This window comes from Tachypleus tridentatus, chromosome 10 (genome assembly GCF_004210375.1).
Source record: "Tachypleus tridentatus isolate NWPU-2018 chromosome 10, ASM421037v1, whole genome shotgun sequence".
NCBI lineage: Eukaryota > Metazoa > Arthropoda > Merostomata > Xiphosura > Limulidae > Tachypleus > Tachypleus tridentatus.
The window spans coordinates 150,838,001-150,865,998 of NC_134834.1; the positions used below are offsets into that span (position 1 = coordinate 150,838,001).

At 35.6% G+C, this 27,998-nt stretch overlaps 1 protein-coding gene across 1 annotated transcript in view; it reads right to left on the bottom strand.

Annotated features, from left to right (window-relative positions):
• LOC143230630 (pleckstrin homology domain-containing family G member 5-like) overlaps window positions 1-27,998 on the bottom strand; it is a 107,409-nt gene that overhangs the window by 26,819 nt on the left and 52,592 nt on the right. Inside the window, exons 7-8 of the mRNA XM_076464494.1 lie at window positions 4,675-4,767; window positions 2,223-2,314 (exon numbers count right to left, since the gene is read on the bottom strand). Of these exons, the coding sequence (XP_076320609.1) occupies window positions 2,223-2,314; window positions 4,675-4,767 (185 nt within the window). The remainder of the gene's footprint in view (window positions 1-2,222; window positions 2,315-4,674; window positions 4,768-27,998) is intronic.

The following is a 27,998-nucleotide window of genomic DNA, read 5'->3' on the forward strand; positions in this document are numbered from 1 at the left end:
TGCTTTACCCTAAGAGTAGTGTTTCATAATATATAACAAACGGCCACTAACTACGATAGGTCACTCCTGCGACTTAGCTTATTACTATAACTCTCTGCTTTACCCTAACTGTGGTGTTTCATAACATATAAAACCTGCCACCGACCACAGACAGGACACTCCTAGAACTTTGTTTGTTACTACAACTTTCTACTATACCTTAACAGTGGTGTTTCATAAGATATAAAATCTGCCATCGACCAATGACAGGGCATTACTGTAACTTTATTACTACAACTTTCTGCTTTACTCTAACAATGGTGTATCATAACATAAAAACTGCCACTGACCACGATATGACACTCCTGGGACTTAGCTTGTTACTATAACTCTCTGCTTTACCCTAATAGTAGTGTTTCATAAGATATAAAGTCTGCCACAGACCACGATAGGGCACTCCCGGAACTTTGTTTGTTACTACAACTTTCTACTCTACCCTAACAATGGTGTTTCATAAAATATAAAAACTGCCAGTGACCGCGATAGGACACTCCTGGAACTTTGTTTGTTATTACAACTTTCTGCTTTACCTGAACAGTGGTGTTTCATTGGGTATAAAGACTGCCATCGACCACAGACAGGACACTCCAGGAACTTTGTTTGTTAGTACAACTTTCTAATCTACCCTAACAATAGTGTTTTATAAGATATAAAAACTGCCACTGACCACGACAGGACAGTCCTGGAACTTTGTTTGTTACTACAACTTACTGCTTTACCCTAACAATGGTGTTTCATAAAATATAAAAACTGCCAGTGACCGCGATAGGACACTCCAAGAACTTTGTTTGTTAGTACAACTTTTTGCTCTACCCTAACAGTGGTGTTTCCAGGAAACTGTCTTTTAGAAATGGTTAATTATTTAATAGTGACGTATTTGTTATCGTCCTGTAACTGACTGTGTAGTTTAGTAATATATAAATGACTATTCGATTATTAGTAAAAAAGTTGCAAAATATTTAAACAGAGTATATAACATAAAGCCAAATGGACAAGACTGATACGGATTATATCATATAAATTCACAAAGACAAGATTAATAGGAATTATATCATACAAATCCAACATCAATATGGATTCGATTATATAGACAGGACGACAATTGTATAAAGTCAAAAGAAAAGGAATACATAATATCCATGAGTGTTTATATATTATTACAGAAATTCCGGGTTGGCATTCTCCAAGCAGATCCTAGCTTATGTTCTGTATACACGACACTATAAATACAAGCTGTCTTACACTAGTAAGGATCTAAACCAGTCATCAGTGTACGCTGCTGAACAGGGCATGACGTCACTCGACGTGAACAAATGTAATATCAGAGGTTTGTTGGGTTTCGAGCTAAGTTACTCAGGGTCTAACTGTTCCAGCCGTACCTAATTTTGATGTGATAGACTAGGGTAAAGGGGGGAGGCAGCTAATGAACACCACCCACAGTACTGTCACGGCTCCATAGCTGAAACAGGATATAATCTTCCTGGACGTCTGGTACAAAGGTTCACCACTGACGTACTGATAAACGTCTGGTTCAGTTTCACAGCCTGCACCTTAAGCTTACTGTAAGACAGCAGCAACAGGAAGTGAACATAGATTGAAATACTAATTATTTGTATTTCATATCACAGCTTCCTAATGACCAGGCTTTCCGCTGACCCACCAGGGGATTTGGTACACTAGAAAATTAATATAAATTTTGAACAATAAATAAAACTTTGTTGATAAGCTCAAAGCTACATAGTGCTTTGTCTGCCATGAGAATCGAAACCCAATTTATAGCGTTATAAACCCTTAGGTTCATCGCTGAGCCGATGGGAACAGTGTACTTGTTAATACAATAACACTTAATATACTTGGAAATTAATTTTAGTCAGAGTAATTTCATGCAAAATGGTTAGTACACTTAGAAACTAGTTTTAGTCTTGATACATTTTTGAGTTTAACGTTACGATATGAAGAAACGTAAGACACAAGGCAAAATTTACAATTAAGATAAATAGTTCATCATCTCGCGTGGTTTCTGTTGACAATACATAAGCTATTGACAATATTAAACTATTCTCGTCTCATCCGAAACATTACGTTACAGTTTCAGGATAACATCTGTTTATCGAATATTCCGGATGAGAATGTCTTGTGTGCAGAACAATATATAACGATGGATAACAACAGTCAGAACTCACCGTAGTCTAACCCCACTGAGAGCTGGTAATCTTTCCTTCTCGTCTTCACCAACCATTTCTAAAGTGACCACAAAATGATCAGAGCTCAAAGTCTGAAAAACACAAATATCATGTAAGGTAACAAGTAAGAGAAAAACATCAGCAGTTAACCTGATATGTGTTATATTACCTGAAGTATTATGTTAACTATCCAACATCAGTAGTTAGCGTGAGGTGTCTAATATTACAAGTATTATGTTAACTCTCCAGCATCAGTAGTTAAGTTGATGTGTGTTATATGACCTCAAGTATTATGTTAACTATCCAACACCAGTAGTTACCCTGACGTGTCTAATATTACAAGTACTATGTTAACTATTGAACACCAGTAGTTAGCCTAAAGTGTCTAATATCACAAGTATTATGTTAACTATCCAACACCAGTAGTTACCCTGACGTGTCTAATATTACAAGTACTGTGTTAACTATCGAACATCAATAGTTGGCCTGACGTATCTAATATTACAAGTACTATGCTAATTACCAAATATTAGATGTTCATTTAACATTTTTAATACTTATTATTAGACTATTTGCGTTGTAAGGTCAGTAGCATTAAAAGTGGTATATGTTCGATATATTTAAACAAAGAGCAAACAAATGGGAATGAACCGAGAAAGACAAGGTCACTGACCTCGGGTATACATCACAACCTACTCGTATTCAGACGGGTGTAAATAACACGTGGTGTATGTCAGTATTACATTTGCAGAAACAGTGGTTTAGTCTGTTAAAATGTTTAACGAAACGTCTAAAAACAGTCTTCACTTCGTTATTTCTTTAATTATCGATAACTGGTTAACTCGAACTTAGTGACTGGTTGGTTAAGAAATAAATACACCTTTAAGGTAAAAAACCCTAGCAATCTATATCGACTTACACTCTAAGTTCTTACTTTATTTCACTAGCTCCCTCTATCGTTGTACACACGCTCCCTCACTGTCAGTTCTTATTTTCTTCATTTTATTATCACCCTGTGTAGCCTTACACAGTTTTAGTTCTTACTTTATTTCACTAGCTCCCTCTATCGTTGTACACACGCTCCCTCACTGTCAGTTCTTATTTTCTTCATTTTATTTTCACCCTGTGTAGCCTTACACAGTTTTAGTTCTTACTTTATTTCACTAGCTCCCTCTATCGTTGTACACACGCTCCCTCACTGTCAGTTCTTATTTTCTTCATTTTATTTTCACCCTGTGTAGCCTTACACAGTTTTAGTTCTTACTTCTCTCGGCCCGGCATGGCCAGGTGGGTTAAGACTCGTAATCTGAGGGTCGCGGGTTCGCATCCCCGTCGCACCAAATGTGCTCGCCCTTTCAGCCGTGGGGGCGTTATAATGTGACTGTCAATCCCACTATTCGTTGGTAGAAGAGTAGCCCAAGAGTTGGCGGTGGGTGGTGATGACTAGCTGCCTTCCCTCTAGTCTTACATTGCTAAATTAGGGGCGGCTAACACAGATAGTCCTCGAGTAGCTTTGTGCGAAATTAAAAAAAACAAACAGACAAACTTATTCTCTCTATTTCACTAGCTCCCTATATCGACTTACACACACTGCCCTTTAGTCTACATTTTACTAGTTTCCTCTGTTGTCTTACACACACTCTCTGTTCTTTCTTCATTTCAGGCACGGCACAGCCAGGTGGTTAAGGCACTCGACTCGTAATATGTGGGTCGCGAATTTGAATCTCCATAATACTAAACATGTTCGCTCTTTCAGCCGTGGGTGCATTATAATGTGATGATCAGCCCCACTATTCGTTGGTAAAAAATTAGCCCAAGAATTGGCTAAATTAGGAACGGCTAGCGCAGACAGTCCTCGTGTAGCTTTGCGCGAAATTCAAAACAAAACAAACCCAACTTTCTTCATTTCACTAGCTCCTCTACCGTTACAAACCCTCTATCTCTCTCCATCAATTCTTACTTTCTTCATTTACTATCTGACTACTGTTTTAAACTGTGTTATTAGCTGACTACGTATTATAAATTGTGCTATTACTTCAGTATTGTTTTAAACTGTGCTATTATACTATGGATTTTAAACTGTATTATTTACTACATATTTTAATAATTTTAAGAGATACATGTTTAATGATGAATTATAAACAGTGATACCACTTTTGATTGGAAGATTATTTAGAAAGTCGACAGTACTTACCACTTTTGATTGGAAGATTGTTTAGAAAGTCAACAGTACTTACCACTTTTGATTGGAAGATTGTTTAGAAAGTCCACAGTACTTACCACATTTGATTGGAAGATTGTTTAGAAAGTCCACAGTAGTTACCACTATTGATTGGAAGATCGTTTAGAAAGTCCACAGTAGTTACCGCTATTGATTGGAAGATCGTTTAGAAAGTCCACAGTACTTACCACTTATGATTGGAAGATTGTTTAGAAAGTCCACAGTATTTACCATTTCAGTTTTACTATTCATGTCTGATCCAATGACGTCAGTTTTCGCGGTATCTAAGCAGTCAATTTGGGTCAAACTCTTACTCCTTTGGTTCTATGAATAATAAACAATGGTTCTGTAATTAAAATGAGGTTTCGTATCACACTATTCTTAATCTAACAAACATAATATTTACACTCATCAGGTTGAATATTTTAGGATGTCATACTTGGATAACGAGTAACAATGAAAAATCATATTTCTTCATCATTCAATAACTCAAGAATTAGCAAGATCATGAACATAGGAACAGAAGGAACATGATTCTGGTGAACCATAACACAAGTGTTTATAGAAGTTTCCAAAAGAGTGTGTTTTCTTGTAGCAGAGTCATACCGCGCTATCCGCTGTGTCCGCTAAGGGGAATCGAACCCCTGATTTTAGTGTTTTACATCCAAAGACTTACCGCTGTCCCACCGGGGAACTTCTAAAAGAGTGAGGAAAAACACTGTTGTGTTTTTTGTAAAGCTACATATTCCACCAAAGTCTCTGTGACACAATTTGAAGATAGTTTTAATCTGCAAAGACTAAAACTGTTGTGACCTCAAGAAGAAAAAAACTGGTGCAGAATTCAAGAATAAATATTTTAACCAACTTGCCTACTCACTAAACTAAAGTAGAGCCCAGCTGCCCCAAAAACATACCTAAGACCCACGTGATATGAAACACAACTAGGAACCACGTGTCACAAAACAATAGTAACTATACGTTAAAGAATACAACCAACATTTTATTGACGTCGGAATTAGATGTAAGTTCACTGATTTTACGTTTTTAAAAATTAATATCTTGCACATTTTATTACTACACAGACGTTGATAAATGTTGTTACACGTGTATCTTTGTTCCTATAGCCCTAGAACTATTTTAGCACAAAGAAACAAGATTGGCTATCTGCGCGCTTTCCACAGAGGAAAATCGAACCCAGGACTGTAGCGTTTTAAATCCGTAAACGTACTGTTGACCTACTTGGGAATACTGCTAGGAATATTACAAGCTCATGCATTGTATGCTTGATTTTTACACGATCGAATTCGGGGTAGCTTGAAAATCGATACATCCTAGTAGAAAACAAAGAAACATGGTATATTGATTTTTATCGTTACATTCTCGTTTCTTAACTGATAAAATAAGATGGCTTTTATTGTCACCATGCTACTTTTCCAGCTATAATCCTGTGAACTGATAACATATAGTTAGAATATGGATACATCAGTAAGGTGTTGACAGTTGTTTGCTTGTGTCAATATACTATCAATGTTCTTATTTGTAATTAACCTCATTTCAAAACTTGATTCTCACAGATGTTCCTACTTCTACAATATGTTGCTAACTGTACTACACGGGACTTACCAACAGACACCTTAGGCTTGCTGATGAAAGTTGTATCTGATAGGCAAGCTACTCCCCATGAGCCGTGTTGGTACTACCTCAACAAATATCTCTTCCTTAAGATACAAACAAGTTGGTATCATAATTTACCTGTCCTGGTTAAGAACCAGTCTAAGCACATCACAGCAGCATAAATATAGCTCTTAGGCTTACAGACAGTAGGTTAAGGAATAGCGTTAGGCCTACATATAGTAAGTAGAGATGTAGTCTCAAGCCTACGACCTCTATTTTTGTTTGTTTATTTTTCTAAGATTTGAAGAACTGTTTTTTTATTGATCAGTTGTTGGTAATAAAGTGGAGTTAAAAACCAATGTTTCACGGAATAAAATAAAATATATTCTTTGAAAAATGTCATATTTGTTAATTATTGGCTGACACATCACACGAATCTAAACAAAGTTGTCAATGATTGGCTGACACGTAAAACAAATCTAAACAGACTTGTCAATGATTGGCTGACAAATCAAACGGATCTAAACAAACTAGTAAATGGTTGGTTGACATGTTACATGGATCTAAATAGAGCTGTAAATGATTGGCTGATACTTCACATGGATCTAAATAAACTAGTTAACACTTCATTCGAATCTAAACAGACTGGTTGATACTTCATATGAATTTAAAGAGTGTGGCTAGAGAAGGACAGAGTTCATTACATACAATCAGATGTTAACAAAATGCCCGTAACTTGAGATTTGTTGTAGTAAATCGTAAAGTATACAGGAAAATATAGTCAGTTGAACGTATGGAAGTTTGGGGGGGTTGTGAAATTTGAACCAAATATTAACCGTTTAGACACTAATGCTGTTAACTTAACATTTCGAATATAGGATTACCTAAATAATGAAGTTTCAAACAACATTGTCTTTTGTTTTGTTCCACGTTATTCTACATAGCAACCTTTCATTAAACAAAACTAGAATGGTTATTTTACGACACCACACCGAATTTTCTACTTAGTAACATTTAAAAACAACTTTTGCGTCACCATGTCGACGTCCTACACAGAAACTACTGGGAACCAAGAGATGTCTATAAACATGAGGTAATCATTGAAGTTGAGCAGTCCGACATGTAAGGGCGTGTAAAGCAGCATTTGTAAAAAATCAGCAGAAGTTGAGAAATCGAAAAGATTCCACTAGAAGCAAGAAAAGCTGGGTAACACGGTGATGTGTGATGAAAAGAAACAAACCATATTCTCAATAATTTAGTTACACCGTGAATTTCAGGAGGAGGTACGTACATCATAACTTCTAAAATCAACTCATTCTGTCATCGATAACGTTCATACGAATGTCAACCTGATATTTAAAACTAATATTTTGTCACCTGTACCAAAACGTTTATTGGTTATCTTTATCTACAAAACAATTAATATGTGATTTTGTTTTTATTTTACTACTAAAACTTCATTCTCTTAGCACAGATAGCCCTTGAGTAGCTTTGCGCGAAATTCAAAACAATAAGGAAACACGAAGTCCAGTATATTCTTGGAGTTACCAGGGTTATTAAAGAAATACTACAAAATATATTACACTCTTGAAACCGGTATTTGTGTATTGTGTCTTGTGTTAGACATCAGCTTTAGAAACGAAATATAAAGACATTTTTACTGTTCTTCCGTGTTATTTAGGCTCAGTAAAGATGTCTTGCACTATCCAATAAAAAACTAAAACAAGTTTCAATTTAAAGTATAGAAAAGGATATTCTGAAAACCAAAGGCAGACGTAAATTATTTAACAAAAACTACCGATAATAATAACTACGTAAGAATAACCTGTGATAAGCATAGAAGCATTATAAACTATAGAAATGTTGAGACTAGTCTTAATCTGTATTAGTTTATGCTCTAGTTAAAATAGACATTCACAAAAATTACCTCACGTGTTTTAAATCGTTTAAACTTATAAAGCCTATAATCAACATTGTGGATAACATAATTATAAGCGTTATTCAAATCAGTGCAACACTGGTTCGAAACCTAGTCTGGAAGAAAAAGATATTACTTATTTTAGCAAGCAATTTCTCGCGTCATGGGCGTGTCGTACTGTTTAAGTATATGACGTCAAAGATACGTGTATCAGTTTCTAGGTTAAAAATAATAAGTTAGATATAAAAAGAATTAAACAGTCCACACCGTCCTCATAAGTAATACCATTTCTTCATCGTTAAAATTCAACATCAGATAACCTGGTTTGTGCTCCAAGTGTTGTCTGGTTGATCGATACAAACAAAGATTGTTTGAGTCAACCGATCGGTTAACACTGTTCTCGCGTCGCTTCTCTCTCTTTGGTTCAATACTGCTATTTCTGTAATTCAACTAGAATATTCAGAGAAAATAACTTAAGGCACGTTTTTCATGGACAAAGACAATAATTTTCTTGCAACTTTTAAAGTTGCTTTAGACGCTAATGTACTGAGTTATTAACTGCTTCTTTTCTCGTTAATATAATCCTGCCTTTTATAACGCTTGGATACATCGTAGGAAGTAAGAATTCTATATTAATATCAGATCGAATACCATTTCCACACACTGTAGGTCAAGGGTCGGTTATTCTTTTTATCTTGGAATACCTTGAAAGGAAAGGGCATAACAAGGCCGAATAGGATAACTGACAGCAAGATATACATGTGCTAGTTATGGATGTCTGAGGAACAAGATATCCACGTGTTAACTATGGATGTCTGAGGAACAAGATATTAAAAAATAGCGTTTCAGTTTGGTCTTTTGTTTCGGATAAATTATTGACCAGGAAACTAACAGAATTGTGCATGAGTTTGGATTGTTTGTAATTTGTCCCTAATTAAGGAGTGACAGACCACAGGAAGGGAAGTCGTAAACACCACCCACCGCCAACTCATGAGCTACTGTTTTACAACGAATAGTTGGATATATCGAAACATTATACCGCCATCACGGCTGAAAGGGCGAGCATGTTCGTTGACAGCGGTTGGAACCTGTGATCGTCAATATTCTGGTTGAGTGTCCTAACCACCAGCCCATGTAAGGCGAGACAAATGGTTATCCGAAACTTTATTTATATATGCAGTATAAGTAGTTGGATTTTATTGCTTCGTTAGTTTTCGGCGTTTCACTCTGGTGTTACTTCATAAAATATATTCATGTTTCTGTTCAACTCCTCTCCAGTGACACAAGCACCGAACTAGAGAAATGCTGAGTAATTATAAGGAAAAATCTTCTCGTAAGATTGTTATGTGTACCTGAATTAAATGTAAATTCCAGGTCACTGGAGACATCAAAAGTACTATAACAAAAGTGTGGCATTTCAATAGTTACAGCAAACTCGCACGTGTGTCATGAACTCATTAACGATTATATATTTCTTTGCACGAGCAAACAGAAGTATCAGCAGTTCTAGAATAATTACAAAAACAATTACACATTACTGGTGTAAACTAATGATTACTGCAGCGTTTTATCCACCAACGCCAAAAGATGTTTAATAATTTGTAAGTGGTTATATGTACTTCGTTTCTAGGTCGATATTCGTGGAACTTGCAAGACAATCTGTGATAGTGGGAGTGTTCACGATCCACGTGATAAACAGCACCCAGTCTCGAAAGGAATGAGCGAAGTTGAGAGCTTTACAAAGTCTCGTTAATTAAAACACAATATTATGTGTAAGCATTAATAATACCGTCAAACAACACCCTAATGAGTAAAGCTGTCTTCATATCTGTTTCACGTGTCTGAACGTTTGACGTGATTCTTATCAACGGTACAAACTAATTATAGTGGTAAAGCGAAAAAGTTTCAATAGTAGTAAATTAATATTATTAAATAACAGGGTAACATGACGCAGTGTTTATAAAACTGACACAAGGAGTAAACAATGTGTAACATGAAGTAGTACTTATAGCACCGACACTAGGAGTAAACAATGTGTAATATGAAATAGTTTAAAAACTGACACTAGGAGTACACAATGTGTGACATGAAGTAGAGTATATAAAACTGACACTAGGAGTACACAATGTGTGACATGAAGTAGAGTATATAAAACTGACACTAGGAGTACACAATGTGTGACATGAAGTAGAGTATATAAAACTGACACTAGGAGTAAACAATGTGTAACATGGAGTATTGTTAATAAAATTGACAATAGGAGTAAAGAATGTGTAATATGAAATAGTTTATAAAACTGACACTAGGAATAAACAATGTGTAACACAAAATGGTGTTCATAAAACTGACATTAGGAGTAAACAATGTGTAATACAAAGCGGTGTTTATTAAAGCGACACTAGGAGCAGACAATGTGTAACCTTAAATAGTTTATAAAACTGACGCTAGGAGTAAGCAATGGGTAAGGTAAAATGGTGTTTATAAAATTGAAACGTGGAGTGAACAATGTGTAACATAGTGTTTATAAAACTGACACTAAGAGTAAACAATGTGTAACACAAAATGATGTTTATAAAACTAACATTAGGAGTAAACAATGTGTAACACAAAGTGGTGTTTATAAAACTGACGCTAGGAGTAAGCAATGTGTAACATAGTGTTTATAAAACTGACACTAAGAGTAAACAATGTGTAACACAAAATGATGTTTATAAAACTAACATTAGGAGTAAACAATGTGTAACGCAAAGTGGTGTTTATAAAACTGACGCTAGGAGTAAGCAATGTGTAACATAGTGTTTATAAAACTGACACTAAGAGTAAACAATGTGTAACACAAAGTGGTGTTTATAAAACTCACAATAGGAGTAAACAATGTGTAATATGAAATAGTTTATAAAACAGACACGTGGAATAAACAATGTGTAACACAAAAAAGTGTTTATAAAGCTGATGCTGAGACTAATATACAGTGAATATTTGTAAAACGGGTTTCGTGTGTGAACAATATGTAATACCGTGTGAAAATGGATCTGCTTGAACTGCTCTATATTCCGGGCGGGGGGAAGGGTACTTGCTTCTTTTCCTTTCTATGTTTCTTAGTAGATTATCGTAATATAAGTTGTTTACGTCATTATAAAAAGAAACTTGTAATCCGTGTATAACAGCATGTGAGAAGACATACGTATGTTGTATAAACACCCTCATCCATCAGGTTCCATTATTCTTGGAAACTGACCATCGTTCAATCAGTTACCTTGGCACGTCGAGCTCACCAGAGCAAGTAATTTATAACACAGGATAACTTGAATGGTTTCTACACCGGGAAAATGTCGCTGTGATGAATTACACATTAAACACGTGATGAATTACACATTAAACACTTCCTTTCAGTACATACGAGTAGACTGAGGTATTATAAGCAGCATGAGCTACACCCCCACATCTACCAACGAAAGCAAGGATTTTTTAAAAGATGTAACACACCTTTCTCACTACATTTGAGAAGTGATTCTGCACACAAAGTACACCAGCAGCTGGTTGGTGCTTCTAAGGCGTATCGTATATAAACCACTGAGTCAGTAAGAAAACAGCCTTTTGTTGTTACTAATTTTCCTGCAAATATTCCTTCACAGTCACGCAAGGAACGAAACCGAATTTCACCCAAAAAATAACATGTTCGGAACGCGGACGTATTGTAAAAACCTTCATTATGAACTTGTTTACTCTTTGCACATAGATCTAGCGATACGCAGTTTCTTAATATGTTACAAGTAGACACTGTTTGTTTGGGTATCTGTCGCATTTGTGGTTTTGTTTCTTTCGCTAACACTACAACAACCTACTTACTACAAAGTAAAGCGTTTTAATATATTCAGATCCCTTGAGAAATAGAACTGTGTAGGTTGTTTTTTTAAGTTAGACATCTAAGCGAACTACACGTAAAGAAAATGAAACTTCTGGAAAGTTAAATTACATGGAAACACCAACGTAAGCTTTTCGTTTTGTTTCCAGCAAAACTCTCACATCCAATACCGTACAAGCACGTTATAACGAAAGCGTGAACGACTATATATATTACTTATGTGCTGAATCTATCTTAGTGTACAAAACACCTGTCGAATTAACGACTACCCTATCACATTTTTCATCAATTAATTTCGTCAAACTCGGAAGGTACAAATGCAAAGCTTATAGAGCCCTATAGTGAATAGACTCCTGGTGTTTTTTATATGAATTAAACACTAATCTTTATAGTTTTCCAAAGTAAAAATAAATTTTTGGATTTTACCCTGAATAGCTTTCTAATGAAAGTAATTTAAGCCATCTATAAAATAATTCTTTTAGACAATAAATATGTTGTTGTTTTTTAATTTCAATCTTACCTTTTACACAACAGACTAGAAATCGTTTAATTAGTCTTCTTAGGGTTTTCGCGTCTAGGTTATCAGTTTATAGCCATCTCTCAGTCAGAACACGCCGTCAATTCTTAGGCCACTATTTTTGACAGAATAGATTAATTTTACCTTCACTCTTCTAATGCGAAGAGTTTTTGCTACAACGGGTCGCGAAACATGAACTATCAGATTTACAGTCTACACAGCTAAAGCGTAAGCCCGTGCATGGCCTAGCGCGTTAAGGCGTGTGCTTCGTAATCTGAGGGTCGCGGGTTCGCGCCCGAGTCGCGCCAAACATGCTCGCCTTCCCAGCCGTGGGGGCGTTATAAAGTTACGGTCAATCCCACTATTCGTTGGTAAAAGAGTAGCCCAAGAGTTGACGGTGGGTGGTGATGACTAGCTGCCTTCCCTCTAGTCTTACACTACTAAATTAGGGACGGTTAGCACAGATAGCTCTCGAGTAGCTTTGTGCGAAATTCCAAAACAAACAAGCTAAAGCGTATATTTTGAAGTTCGAGTTAATTTTGTGATCATTTCATCAATAAAGAACAATGTGTCATGAACATGATATCTAAACCTACATAACCCAATACAGGCTTTAGTCCACCGATGTGATTTGTTCGATACATTTTATCTTGTTCCGTGTTTCACAGTGTACAAAAAAGCTTAACACAACTAGACAGTACGTTAACTTCTAGTCTTGTTCTGCGTTTAACAGTGTACAACAAGGCTTAGCACAATAAACAAAACCAAACACAGTTGGTTAAATTCTAGCCTTGTTCTCACTGGACTCTAACAATTTCCTGAAACTCGTACTTTAAACAAGCTGTAATTACTTTTCGATAAGAACGTAACCTAATACAACGGAATGATGACTCAAGTTCTTATACTTCTGAAACTTCCATTATACAATTAGTATCGAGATACAAGCCTTCAGCCCATTTGAACATTAAGTGTTAATCGAGACTACAAAGACAAAACAGTTAATATTTATGTTTTGCATGTGTGACAAATCTGTCTGCTACTGTTCCTAAATTTAAACTACTGACCAGAGAGAAGGCAGCACCACTTTATCATCCACACTAAGGGACTGACTGTCACTAGCATAACGCACCCACAGCTTTAATTGCGGGAAATATATCGTAGTACTCGTACTGTATTCGCCAGGTCCGAAAACTCCGTCCTCTGTCAGAGGCTTCATACGTGCAACCAATTCATACGCGTTACGTAATATAAAGAATACACCACTGAAGAGCACGTGACAACAATAACAATACTCAGATATTATACATTGTGCCACACCTGTCTAAAACACGATGAACATTTTCAAATAGTCCGTAATACTATTTTACACACAACTTCAGTAAAGTCTGCAAGATAAAAAAATGACGAGGTATTTTAGCTGAAAAGAAATAAAAACATGAACTAGTCACATATCTCGCGCTCTTTCGATGCCCCACGCGCAGGTAAAAGAAATTCTCTGAAGTGGTTTCTAAACATTTAAAATATTTGACAGTAAATCTTGTACTGACTGGTTTCCCTCAGAGGCACGTGATGATTGCACGTTCACACCGCATTACGAAAAATCAATAGCAGAATACAAACAACCGAAAATAGCGTCTCTCTCTCTCACTCAGTTCTTTCTCTTGTAAACTACCAGGCGCCAAATACAAACGTGTTTAATTAGGGCCTCGAGATATAGTCTGTAATAAAACGTAAAAAAAACAACCACCGTAATAACAGCTAGCTTGTTTTATTTGCCAAATGACGAAACTTCGAGATAAAAAAAAAAACCAGACAGAACTAAGTTCAAACTCCGCTCGAGCTAAACCAGAATAAGTTTTGGTATGTTAAGAATTTTTAAATGTGATTAGCGCCTATTGCTACACATTCGACAGGTCAGAAACCTCTAGGTTCAGATTTATCCATTCGTAATTTAGAACTGTTGACCAAGGATATAGCACAGTGTTTTAGCTGAATAAATGGATTAACGTTAAAACTGTAACGGTCATATATCGCAGCTTAAATATTTAGATTTAAAGCCAGGCATGCTCAACACTGTGCCCACCCAGCCTATTCATATATTTAAATCCGCTAGTCAACAACGTTTGACAAATCGGTGTATCCTTTATACAAGGAAGTAAGGCAGAAAAAACATTTATATAGGAGAATAAACATTCTGAACGTTGTGGAAAAACAGAGAACCTCTCCCTAAATAGATAATACAGCACTGTTCCAGTTGTGTATAATACACATATCAGATTATATTTCCAATCAACAAAACTAAAAACATAAAATGTGCCGTATGATAAATGTGCATGAATGCAACACTGTATCCTCTGTTTTCTAAAGTTAAACTAAAGAACACCCTGTGAACTTTCTCATAACAAATCTTGTGGTTTTTCTAAACGTCACTTATGATTTTATTTACGCAAAACGTTATACAGAATCTTTTAAATAAAGATTCAGAGCAACAGTTATATGTGTATGTTAACATAAAGATTCAGAGCAACAGTTATATGTGTATGTTAACATAAAGATTCAGAGCAACAGTTATATGTGTATGTTAACATAAAGATTCAGAGCAACAGTTATATGTGTATGTTAACATAAAGATTCAGAGCAACAGTTATATGTGTATGTTAACATAAAGATTCAGAGCAACAGTTATATGTGTATGTTAACATAAAGATTCAGAGCAACAGTTATATGTGTTTGTTAACATAAAGATTCAGAGCAACAGTTATATGTGTATGTTAACATAAAGATTCAGAGCAACAGTTATATGTGTATGTTAACATTTCGAATCCTCAGCTACCTTCTCATCAAACACTTGATCTAATTAATAGATTCGTCGAGAGTTCACAAGAAACGATATTTATATCACTTAGTAGTATAGTACACAAAAACTACAAAAACCCCTCAGGAAATGTAGACGTAACCCAGGACTAGCTGTATACAGTATCCCAGCTGTAGATATGACACAGGATTAGCTGTATACAGTATCCCAGCTGTAGATGTAACACAGAATTAGCTGTAAACAGCATCCCAGCTGTAGATGTAACACAGGATTAGCTGTACACACCATCCCAGCTGTAACTATAACACAGGATTAGTTGTAACACAACATCGCAGCTGTAGATGTAACACAGGATTAGTTGTACACACCATCCCAGCTGTAAATGTAATACAGGACTAGCTGTACAGACCATCCCAGCTGTAACTATAACACAGGATTAGTTGTAACACAACATCGCAGCTGTAGATGTAACACAGGATTAGTTGTACACACCATCCCAGCTGTAAATGTAATACAGGACTAGCTGTACAGACCATCCCAGCTGTAACTATAACACAGGATTAGTTGTAACACAACATCCCAGCTGAAGATGTAACACAGGATTAGCCGTTCACACAATCCTAGTTGTAGATATAAAACAGGACTAGCGGTACACAGTATCTTAGATGTAGGTATAACACAAGACTAACTGTAAACAGCAATCTAGCTGTAGATGTAACACAGGACTAGATTACACAACATCCCAGCTGTAGATCTAACATAGGATTAGCTGTAACACAACACCCCAGCTGTAGATCTAACATAGGATTAGCTGTAACACAACACGCCAGCTGTAGGTGTAACACAGGATTAGCTGTAACACAACACCCCAGCTGTAGACGTAACACATTATTAGCTATAACACAATATTCCAGTTCTATATATAACACAGGAATAGCTGTAACACAACAGCCCAGCTGTAGATGTAACACAAAATTAGCTGTAACACAACATCCCAGCTGTAGATTTAACACAAGATTAGCTGTAACACAATGTCCCTGCTGTAGGTGTTACCCATGATTAGATGGCTCTTACAAATAACAGAAAAGTTGGCCGGTTACCGAAAGGTGTACTTGTTATAATTATATTATGGAAGAGTTGCTTCTGTGTTCAAACTTGATGACAATTACTAGTTCTTTCAGACTTTTTATATCAGATTGTTGTCCTCGGTTACTTGTGAAATGTGATACAGTTAACTTAGCTATCTTTCAGAAATTACAAGTCGCACAAACCTAAACTATGTATGTGTCTCAATATTGTATGTGTGTGTCCTTAACACATTCGCTGGCTTGGTGATATTTATGGAATTTCACTATAGCCCGAATTCATTTCTTGTACCAAACAGTAATTGTATGCGTGCAAAATTTATGTTTGTGTGTGTGAAAATAGCCACATCGGGCTATCTGCTGAGTTCACCGAGGGGTTTATGGTTGTCAGGTATAAATATGGTTTTTGTTAATCTCAACGAATGAGTGACTTGGACCTCTGTGAAAGTCCATTTACTTCCAGGGCCATGTCACTCACACCGGTTTTGTTCCAACAAGAGATATATTTTCATTCTTGTAATAAATAACCCAACTGAGAAATAAACAAAAAAAAAACATTATTTTCGGCAATGATTTACAATTCAAGCGTTTATATTGTAATACACAAACACATACACACAATTTGCGTGACATAGATTCTATGTGTCGCTCATATGTGAGTGGCACGGTACATTACCATGAAACCATATGTTGGTCCAGCTCAGCATAGAATCATTCATTAAAACTGGGGCTTACAACTCCACCTGACAATGGTAAGAAACAAATCGAGACGAAAATCGAGACTTTCTACTTCAATGCATTTCTATCTATCATTATTACCAGGAGAGGTTAATCATTAGTTAGGTGATGTTATGAGGTGAATGAGTTACTTAGGACAACACAGTGCAGTGTGTAGAAAAGATTAATCACAAGCTTTTACTTAAACAAGGATCATCTTTTAGTTAAAGAAGACGATTACAAGAAAGACCTTGTCTTTAGTACAAAAATATATTGTATTTATCTACCCGCCAGCGTTACAAGAAGAACCCTGTTTTAGTTAGTCAGAGAGAGGGAAGTAACAATGTTAAATTACAACAGGAACAGAGAGGGGGGACGTAACATGTTAAAACACAACAGGAAGAAAGAGAGGGAAGTAACAATGTTAAATCGCAACAAGAAGAGAGAGAGTGAAGTAGCAATGTTAAATTACAACAGAAAGAGAGAGGAGGAAGTAACAATGTTAAATTACAACAGAAAGAGAGAGAAGAAAGTAACAATGTTAAATTACAACAGAAAGAGAGAGAAGAAAGTAACAATGTTAAATTACAACAGAAACAGAGAGGGGGAAGCAACAATGTTAAATCACAACAGAAACAGAGAGGGAAGTAACAATGTTAAATTAAATAACAATGTTAAATTACAAAGAAAGAGAGAGAAGAAAGTAACAATGTTAAATTACAACAGAAACAGAGAGGGGGAAGCAACAATGTTAAATCACAACAGAAACAGAGAGGGGGAAGTAACAATGTTAAATTACAACAGAAAGAGAGAGGAGGAAGTAACAATGTTAAATTACAACAGAAAGAGAGAGAAGAAAGTAACAATGTTAAATTACAACAGAAACAGAGAGGGGAAGCAACAATGTTAAATCACAACAGAAACAGAGGGGAAGTAACAATGTTAAATTACAACAGAAAGAGAGAGGAGGAAGTAACAATGTTAAATTACAACAGAAAGAGAGAGAAGAAAGTAACAATGTTAAATTACAACAGAAACAGAGAGGGGGAAGCAACAATGTTAAATCACAACAGAAACAGAGAGGGGGAAGTAACAATGTTAAATCACAACAGCGAGAGAGAGAGAGAGGGAAGTAAGAATATTAAATCACAACAGAAGGTAAACTTACCGCTGTAAGACCAACCTCTAGAAATGCGGGTTTGCGGGCTTTGATGTGGGAATGTACGCGTTTCAACATTTCCGATCCTGATCGGAGAACGTCTTTAAGACAAGAAAGTTTCTGTAGGTGCATAAAGACCAGCAGATGTAGAATTAGTTCCTACAAGTCGGAAGTATGGAACCTCCAAACACTAAGTTTCATCTCTAGAAGACAGCTGGAAGAAATATAGTACTTGCTGGGATAGTGGACCTGACGACGTCCGGTACAATACTAAAAACACACGAAACTTATTCGGCCTCGTAGCTTGAAAGGTGACGTCAAATTACGTGCTGCTGGAAGAGAGCGAACGCCATCGGGAGCTAGTTTTGAGATGTAATCATTACCGCCACCAGTGAGTAGCTTGCTAGCCACTCCTACCGTGGAGATGGTCAAGATGGCTGCCTACTGAGTCACAAATGTTATTCTACATATATACCTTTCTTATTTCTAATCTATCACTGAAATGGAACTACACTTGCTCTTCATTTGAAATAAGATTGTAAAATATAAGCTTTCCTGAATATAAGAATAATTCGTTATAGCTAAGTTCTAAATACAATGAAGTTCCAACTCTAATATTTGTTATCTATTAATGGCTGGTCATTCCTGTTTCACGCTATATTTAAATTTATTAAAGGAACATCAAATTTCTGTAAGAAAGCTAACTTCAAGGGGTAGTAATAACGCCATTTACACTAGCATTATGAGTTTTTAAAAATTACTAGTTATGAATAACAATTATAACAGTGTCTCTTTAGCGAAGTTGGTTGACACCACTATTTAGGTTCTATAGTTTGTTGTGATAATTAGAAATATTCCCAGAATTTGTGACTCAATCATTACATGTATGGTGTAATGAAAAGAAAGTTATAATGTTATAATGTTCTAATGTTCTGACGAAATATTTAAAACATTTCGATGAAAAATCCGGGCCGTCCCTACACAGGCTGTGCTCATACTGAAGTTTTTTCATGTTAGTAGTATTTGCAACACTGACTAACATATCAACACTTGACGTTCATGTATGGACGAATCACCAGTATATAATACTGTAACATCTTCACGTTCTTATTACAACAAATGAATACATACAGGACTATAGTGAGTCCACCATACTACAACAAATGAATACATACAGGGCTATATCGAGTCCAGCATAACGTTACGTACGATTGAATGGGTGTGTAATTAATCAAAGTTTAGAAACTCTGTAAGTCTAGAATTATTTTACAAACAATTTCTTAGATTACAGAACAGTTAGTTTCCCACGTTTCAACCTTAAATACGTAGTTTCTTAAAACGAACTTTAAAAACCTTTTTCATATTCTGTGACGAACAATAAAGAAAAGAAAAATACCTTGATGTTTTTTATATCAATTACATTGTTTTTCTTGTTATTTTTTGTCTATTTTAATAAGTATCTAGGAATATTTTCATTATGGTACGAATAGTTTCCTTTGTAAAAAGTAAAAATTTATAGTTTAATTTATAACTCAAAAAAAAGAAAGAAAAATATTTCGTTTTTAGGTTTTATTTTCTATAACGCCATGTTAATGCAACTTGTACTACAATAGGCCTTACTTCCGTAACGTGTTACCGTACTTTTAAGATGCGTGAAATAGACAGTATTTAGTTGTTTTTGGTATGTAAAGATGGCACGGCTGTTTTATTGCACATGAGAATGTAAACAAGCCTGCACAATTTTACAAGAAATCGTTTCGCGTCATTGAATTCATGTCATTAGCACTCTCTAGCGGCGAGGTACTTTCTAAACACACACAAAACACGTAAGTTATGTAATATATACCGACTCAAAGATTTAATTCTCATTGAACTTTATATAGTGCTTGGATATGGTGATACAACGCCCTCTGACAGCAGATAAATAAAATAGTGATTGTGTAATCCCGTAAATATTCTCCTGAAACCAAATATAAAAGGTACTTGTCTTTCTGACTCCCCCCCACACACACACAAAAGCAAGCCAACTAAAAACAACATCAACATACAAAAATGATTTATATTACAGGTCATGAATTCAATATTCAAACAAAGCTTGTGTTACAAATCGTGTAAACTACAGAATCTAAGCCTAATGTTTCGGTAGACCATGGTAGATCACAGGATTGTTAATAAGCAAGCCTGATGCCTGATTAATTTCATTAATGACTCAGAGAAGAATGAGAACAAAATCTTGTTTGGCAAGTTTGAAAATTAGTGTATTAATTACACGGAGACAAACAAAGGATTAGAAAATAATTTCCCGAGTCAGCGACCAGAAAACCACACAAGGTCACTTAGTCAGTGGTCATAATTCCCTTTTCACTATTTAGCGGATGTACAAAATCATCACAAACCATAGAGGATAATCAACCATAGCTGTGAATAAATATCTCTTACTTAACCCTAATTAATCAACGGTTGAATATTTTCTGGGCACATCTAAACGTGAAGGGTATTTTCACATGAAGGGCTCTGTAATTATCGTCACATAACCCTAACTAATCATTAGTTGAATATTTTCTGGACACATCTAAACGTGAAGGGCTCTAATTATCGTTACATAACTCTAACTAATCAATGACTGAATATTTCAGGGCACATCTAAACGTGAAGGCTATTTTCACATGAAGAGCTCTGTAATTTCGTAAGGAAACACTAACTAATCAACGGTAAAGCATCAACACTACTGAACGTTAGGGCCCAACATTAGCTCTTTTCTGTCCTTTTACTTAGATCTAGTCAGTCAGCGGATAAATATCTGTGGTACAAATAAACGTTTTCAGCATATTAATGCTACCAACAGAACTAAAACATGGGATCTATCCTTATATAAACCAACGTGTACAGTAAGACTTAGCTTTGTTAACTATTAAATATACAGCTACACGATGGGCTACCTCTGTTGTGCCCATGATATAACGCTTAAGAGATGCACTACATATTGTTCTGGTGATACCAATAATGGCATAGCACTCATGAGATGTACTACATACTGTTCTGGTGATACCAATAATGATATAACACTTGGAAGAACTACTGAATTGAAAAGACCATATTTTACCGTAACGTATAACCATATTTTATAGTAGAACTACGTACTTGTACAAGATTCGTTTTCCTTTAGAAACAGAGATACTGTAGCAGTTTAGTTTGTTTCTTCAACTGTGAACGTTTACTCACAAAGATATATCACATACTGAAGGAAATTACTGTTAATCCTCACAAGCCAGGATACACGTTCTTAAAACGGGGCTATTACCATATTTAATCTTTTCTAAATAGGCCTCGTTAAAGCACTGCAATTTATGTTACAGATCGAATTTTTTTATTAATGATACAATGCCTGGAAGACACTGTAAGTAACATCACGAAAAATCAATTGTTTACATAAGCAAATTATACGAGTTTGAAATTGGAGTTGGTTCTATCACCAGTTAAACTGATGAGATATTTAAAATTTGTTCTATCGTTTGTTGATAAATACAAAAGATAAGTAATGGGTTGGTCGTTACCATAACCACATAAAGTAAGTCGGTCGTCCCTATAAACATATAAAGTGGGTTGGTACTTGCCATATACATATAAAGTACGTCGGTCGTTAATATAACCATATGAAGTGATATGCAACTACCAACCCTATATAAAGTCGGTCGTTAATATAATCTTATGAAGTAAGTTGATAGTTGCCATATCCAAAGTAAGTCGGTCGTTACCATAACCATATAAAAAGGGGGTTAGTAGTTGTCATAACCATATAAAATAAGTTGGACCGTTACCATAACCGTATAAAGTAGGCCAGCCGTTACTATAACAATCTAGCGTTGTCCGATCGTTACCATAACTATCCAGAATCGATTAATTACTACCATAATCTAAAAAACCAACAAGGAAGCAGCTGGATAACAAGATGACCGAGTTATCCGACAAAGAAAATATACCGTGGTTACGAACATCGTTTAGACAAACGTTACTTAAATAAATTAGGTTCATCCACCACAGAGACTAAATGCAGCAGCAATCAAGAATAAAACTTTATCTTTACCACGTGTTCTATATTAAATTCACTGACGAAAATAAGGTTTTGAATCGGTTTTAATAGCAACATAGTTCCTAATTTTCAGTTACTAGCAGACAATCAGTTCCTCGCTAGTACTCAAGACTGAGTACTACAGTAATAGACTGTTGTCACACTTTTAACGCAAGTAAAACTTAAAGTATGAGAAATAATTTGTTGGTATCCAAACTGATTCATAGCGTTATTAGGCCTAAGACTTAACGGCCGTAGTAGAGTTCTGGATTTAGGAACTAGCGGGAAGGGTTGGCATCAGGCAGACACCCTATTTGTGTATATTTGTGCTTAACAATAAACCGAGTAGCTGTGATCATCTGATTTGACGTTTTAGTAGGAAATCGGCTCAAATAATATCAGACCACAAAATTAAAATGGGCGTGTTATACAATAAGATCACGTGTCCATATGTGTCTCAACTGATCCAGAATTACAGTCATATAAAATTCGTTGCCTGGTGGGAAGGGAAATCACGGATACAAACTACCCTGAAATAAAGAAATAGATAAACGTACACAAACTTATTCCAGGTGAACTGGTAGAGAAAGATTAATTAACAATAAACAACAGGATAACAAAATATCCACTTATATCATTCACAGTGAACTATCTTTCATAGTCCTGAGCAAAGGCAGATACATTAACCAAGCTACTAACTGTGTTCACAAATATATTAACCAGGCTACTAACTGTGTTCACAAATATATTAACCAGGCTACTAACTGTGTTCACAAATATATTAACCAGGCTACTAACGGCGTTGATAAATACATTAACCAAGCTACTAACTGTGTTGAAAAATACATTAACAAGACTAATAACTGTGTTGAAAAATACACTAACCAGACTGATAACTGTGTTGAAAAATACATTAACCAGATTAATAACTGTCTTGATAAATGCATTAACATTAACCAGTCTTTTAATTCATGTTAAATACGATAGTTACTTTATAAATGTTTTAATCAATGTCTCTAAAATGAAATTATTAGCCAAAAATAGTCACTAAACCCAAACCACCAATAATACAACAGTTAATAAAAATAAAGTGACATCGATAAAACAGTCATTAAAATGAAATACGCAGAGAATCACCATTAAAACCACTCACTGACGAGTAAATAATATATTTGTATAAGTAGTTTAAAAGGATAACGTATTGACCAATCAAAAATCTACAACTATAAAACTACTAAGAAAATATATGATATTGACCAATCAACAGCGACAACAATATAACTACTATGACAATGTATCATATTGACCAATTAACAGCTACAACAATATAAATACTATGAAATATATCATATTGACAAATTAACAGCTACAACAATATAAATACTATGAAAATATATCATATTGACCAATTAACAGCTACAACAATATAAATACTATGAAATATATCATATTGACAAATTAACAGCTACAACAATATAAATACTATGAAAATATATCATATTGACCAATTAACAGCTACAACAATACTACAACAACTACTACAAAGGTATAACATACTGACCAGTCAACAGCCACAGCAATATCACTACTATAAAACTATAACATACTGACCAGTCAACAGCTATAACAGTACAACTACTACAAAGGTATAACATACTGACCAGTCAACAGCTACAAGAATATAACTACTATGAAACTGTAACATACTGATCAGTCAACACTCACAAACTATTTTAACACTGATCTTCTTCACCTAAACTTAACCTATTGTTCATATTGTTTTCTAATTTGAAATCTACATATTATTTTTATCTTGACCTCCACGTGTTCTTCATACAATGCTACACTTATCAAGTGTAAACGTTCACAGTTAACCGTGTTTCTTTGTTGAGATCGAAGTAAATGTGTCGTGTCACGTCCACCTCATGGATAAAATGCCCAGCTATGTGCATTTTTATTTCACAAGTCAATAACATAAAATAATAAATGAATATTCTGACTACCTGAGTTTTCAACTCGATAAAAAGATAAGAAAATCGCGAAACAACCATATGAGAGTTGTTTCTGGAACCTTTGGAAAATCCCGCTCCTCTGACGATTGTTTTCTATTTTCTCACACACAGTTCAATGCATAAGACGAAATTCGCTTGATTTGTTTGTTTGAAGTTACACACAAAGATACACAAAGGACTACCTGTTTTCTGCCCATTATGGGTATCAAATCCCGGTTTTTAACATTCTAATTCCGCAGACATGCCGCTGTGCCATTGAGGGCAATACGTCATAATGTGGGCGGGGCCTGTAGTATTTACTATTGGGTAGAAGTTAATGAGAAGGAAGAAAACTGGTATTACTATCCAGTCCTTCACGGTTTCACTTGAAGAAGAACAGTATATAACAACCGTACTATATCCACTCAAAACCACTGACAACTACACGTTTCGCTCAATGCAAAGTTAATAAGGCCTGCTGGGGCACCACAAATACCAATGAGCAAATTTAAACCTGTTGTGATTGGATAGAAAAATAGTACGATAAACGCTTCACCACTACTAACATAGTTATAATGCATTTTTTTTATCTAATCTCTTTAGGATTTTCAAATATTAGGTGTGTTCACAGTATTAGTATTACAATCACAATATGTTCGCCATATCCATTGCTAGACGACGCGTTTTGCTCACACCAGAGCTCACCAGGCCAGCTGGAACATAATAAACACAGTGGTAGTCGGGCATTCACTTACACAAATCATTTGTTATGGTACGAACGTCTTTTTCTAATGCCTTATGACAAGTATAACCAGGGACGTAGATTTTTTACACCCGATGTGAGGGATGATTTTTGCAACCACTTGTGTGGACTGTTCAATTTGCAAATTGGTAATATCTGATTACGTGAACCTGAAAGCTGTAAACATGCAGTCACAGAGTAATCTTGTTGCCACGATTCTTGCATGTATACTTAGGCCTACTGACTGATACTTACAAACTATCGCTTAGATCGAAAAGCTTAGAGGCACGCCTATATTAAAGATGTACATTTCGGCTACTGAAAAAGCCTACATCAAGGCCTAATTATGTAATTCGATTGGTAAGAACACGAGAATCACAAGAACAAACAAACAATTTGTAGGCCTGTGATGCAATAAAACAATTCAACAGACCAAACTGTAGGGGGGATGATTGTATGCACCATACCCCCCACCCAAAATGAAGGGGGTGTATACACCCATCCCCTCAGGATCTACGCCCCTGAGTATAATTAATTGTCATTATTTTTCGACATCTAAGAAAGGCGTTTACACCACAATAAACGACTACACTTCCTTTTATCCACCATTTCTCTCCTTTCTGATATACCACACACTATTCTGAAAGACCACAATGTAAATTTTTCAGGATTTATTAACACATTTCACACTTCAACTAGCTGTGCAACACAAACAAAAAAATTAAAGTAACAAAAACACTAATTTATGTCAAAACAATACTTCGTTACACTATTAACTTGAAGGAATTAACGGTTTGTCTTGTTTAGCAATATCAAATTTATAACAACAGGCGTGTTTCACGAACATGGATTTGTTTGTTTTGAATTTCGCGCAAAGCTATACGAAGGCTATCTGCGCTAGCCGTCCCTAATTTTGCAGTTTAAGACTAGAAGAAAGGCAGTTAGTCATCACCACCCATCGCCAATTCTTGAGCTACTCTTTTACCAACAAATAGTGGGGTGACTATAACATTATAACGCCCTCACGGCTGAAAGGGCAAGCATGTTGGGTGCGACGGGGATTCGAACCCGAGACCCTCAGATTACGAGTTGTTACTTAACCACCCTGGCAGCACCGGACCTCGTAAACATGGACAACTAAAACTTTGACAATTTATTTTACAGAATTTATAAAACTTAGAAATAATTTCAGAAAGGACGTAAGATACGTGGAATACGGACGCCACGATTAGTATAAATTATGACGTCATTTTAAACGTTATAAGCGTTATTACAGTATTTCAGCCAGCAAGGTATTTCCTACTAGACTCGTTAAGTAAACCCTCCGATGGTTCGGTTTAATTTAATTAATTCTTGGGGGTAATCCGATGATCGAAATAGGCAGAATAGTCAAAACTAATTTATCAGTAACATGTAGTGTAATAGATATGACTATAACAACTAGGTAGATACGTGAAAGGTTCTGTGTTAAAAACAAGATTAAATTTGTTTACATATAAATTACTCTACGAATTAATTAAAACTTTCTTAACAAAATTAATTATCTTTCCTTCAAGTGCTATATCGTAATTAATATACATAAAACCTTCTACGAAACATAACCTCAAAGTTAATGACAGGCAAAAAACAGATGCCTTTCCAGTCAAACATTCGTGAAGTAGCGGATTTGTAAAGTCATGATGTATGTTCATGACGCCGCTGTTAAAGTCATGATTGATAATAGTATTGCTAAATTTGTTTGTTCAACTAGTGCTGGTCATGATACACGCCGTATTTTTAATAAAATGTCAGTTTTCACCTAACAGCGTGAAGATGTTCAATCTCTCATCACTATAGATAGGTGGTGGATTCTAGCAAATGCGAATACAAAATAATTATAAGTTATCATGCATACCTGATATAGTACGTGGTGTTCTTATGCTCTCATGGCTCTATGACACTGTACGTGGTGTTCTCATGGCTATACGATACAATATGTGGTGTTCTTATGCTCTCATGGCTCTATGACACTGTACGTGGTGTTCCTATGGCTATACGATACAATACGTGGTGTTCTCATGGCTATACGATACAGTACGTGGTGTTCTCATGGCTATACGATACAGTATGTGGTGTTCTTATAGCTATACGATGCAATACGCGGTGTTCTCATGGCTGTACGATACAGTACGTGGTATTTTTATGTTCTCATGGCTATATGATACAGTACGTGGTGTTCTCATGGCTATACGATACAATACGTGGTGTTCTCATAGCTATATGATACAATACGTGGTGTTCTCATAGCTCTACGATACAATACGTGGTGTTCTCATAGCTATACGATACAATACGTGGTGTTCTCATAGCTATACGATACAATACGTGGTGTTCTCATAGATATTTAGAATCACACAAGGAATTAATTATACTTATCTCATACATATCTGGAACAGCACCTGAAGTTCTTAAATTAAAGACAACTGGGTTTTCTTGTAAAGCTTATCTGTTTTTAACCTTTCAGACAGAACTTCACCTCACGTTTAGTCAGACATCAATAGTCATAGCTGCTGTTAAAAGTCTGGTTCGGTGTAAGTGTTCATAAGTTAATATAATAAACTAATAATCTAAACAAGTGCTTTTGAAGCTATTCAATTTCTACGTCATCGAACGTGATCATAAGACATGGGAGAAAGGAAGCGTGTTATATTATGATATATATATAGACAGATCAAATTAATATTACCACTAAATGTGATGAAAGGTTCGAACACAATGGCAAGAGGAGGTAGACGGTATCTCGACATACACCCTAGTCTGTCAGAAGAAACATATAATTTATAAAAAGAAACGTGAGGGGGTATAACAACATTGTTTAATAAAATGACAACAGGAAACGTTTAATCAGGCCCCATTGAGTAACGGGGCCTGTGCCGTGTACCCTGCTGGTATCGAATCCTGACTTTTGACAGTAAGCTTCTGCTACTAGGAGGTTGGTTAAACGTTCTGAAGGTGAGGAGAGACACAGTAAGAATTAGAAAAATTAATGAGTTTGTAAGAAAGAAAGAAAATTACTAGAAGCTG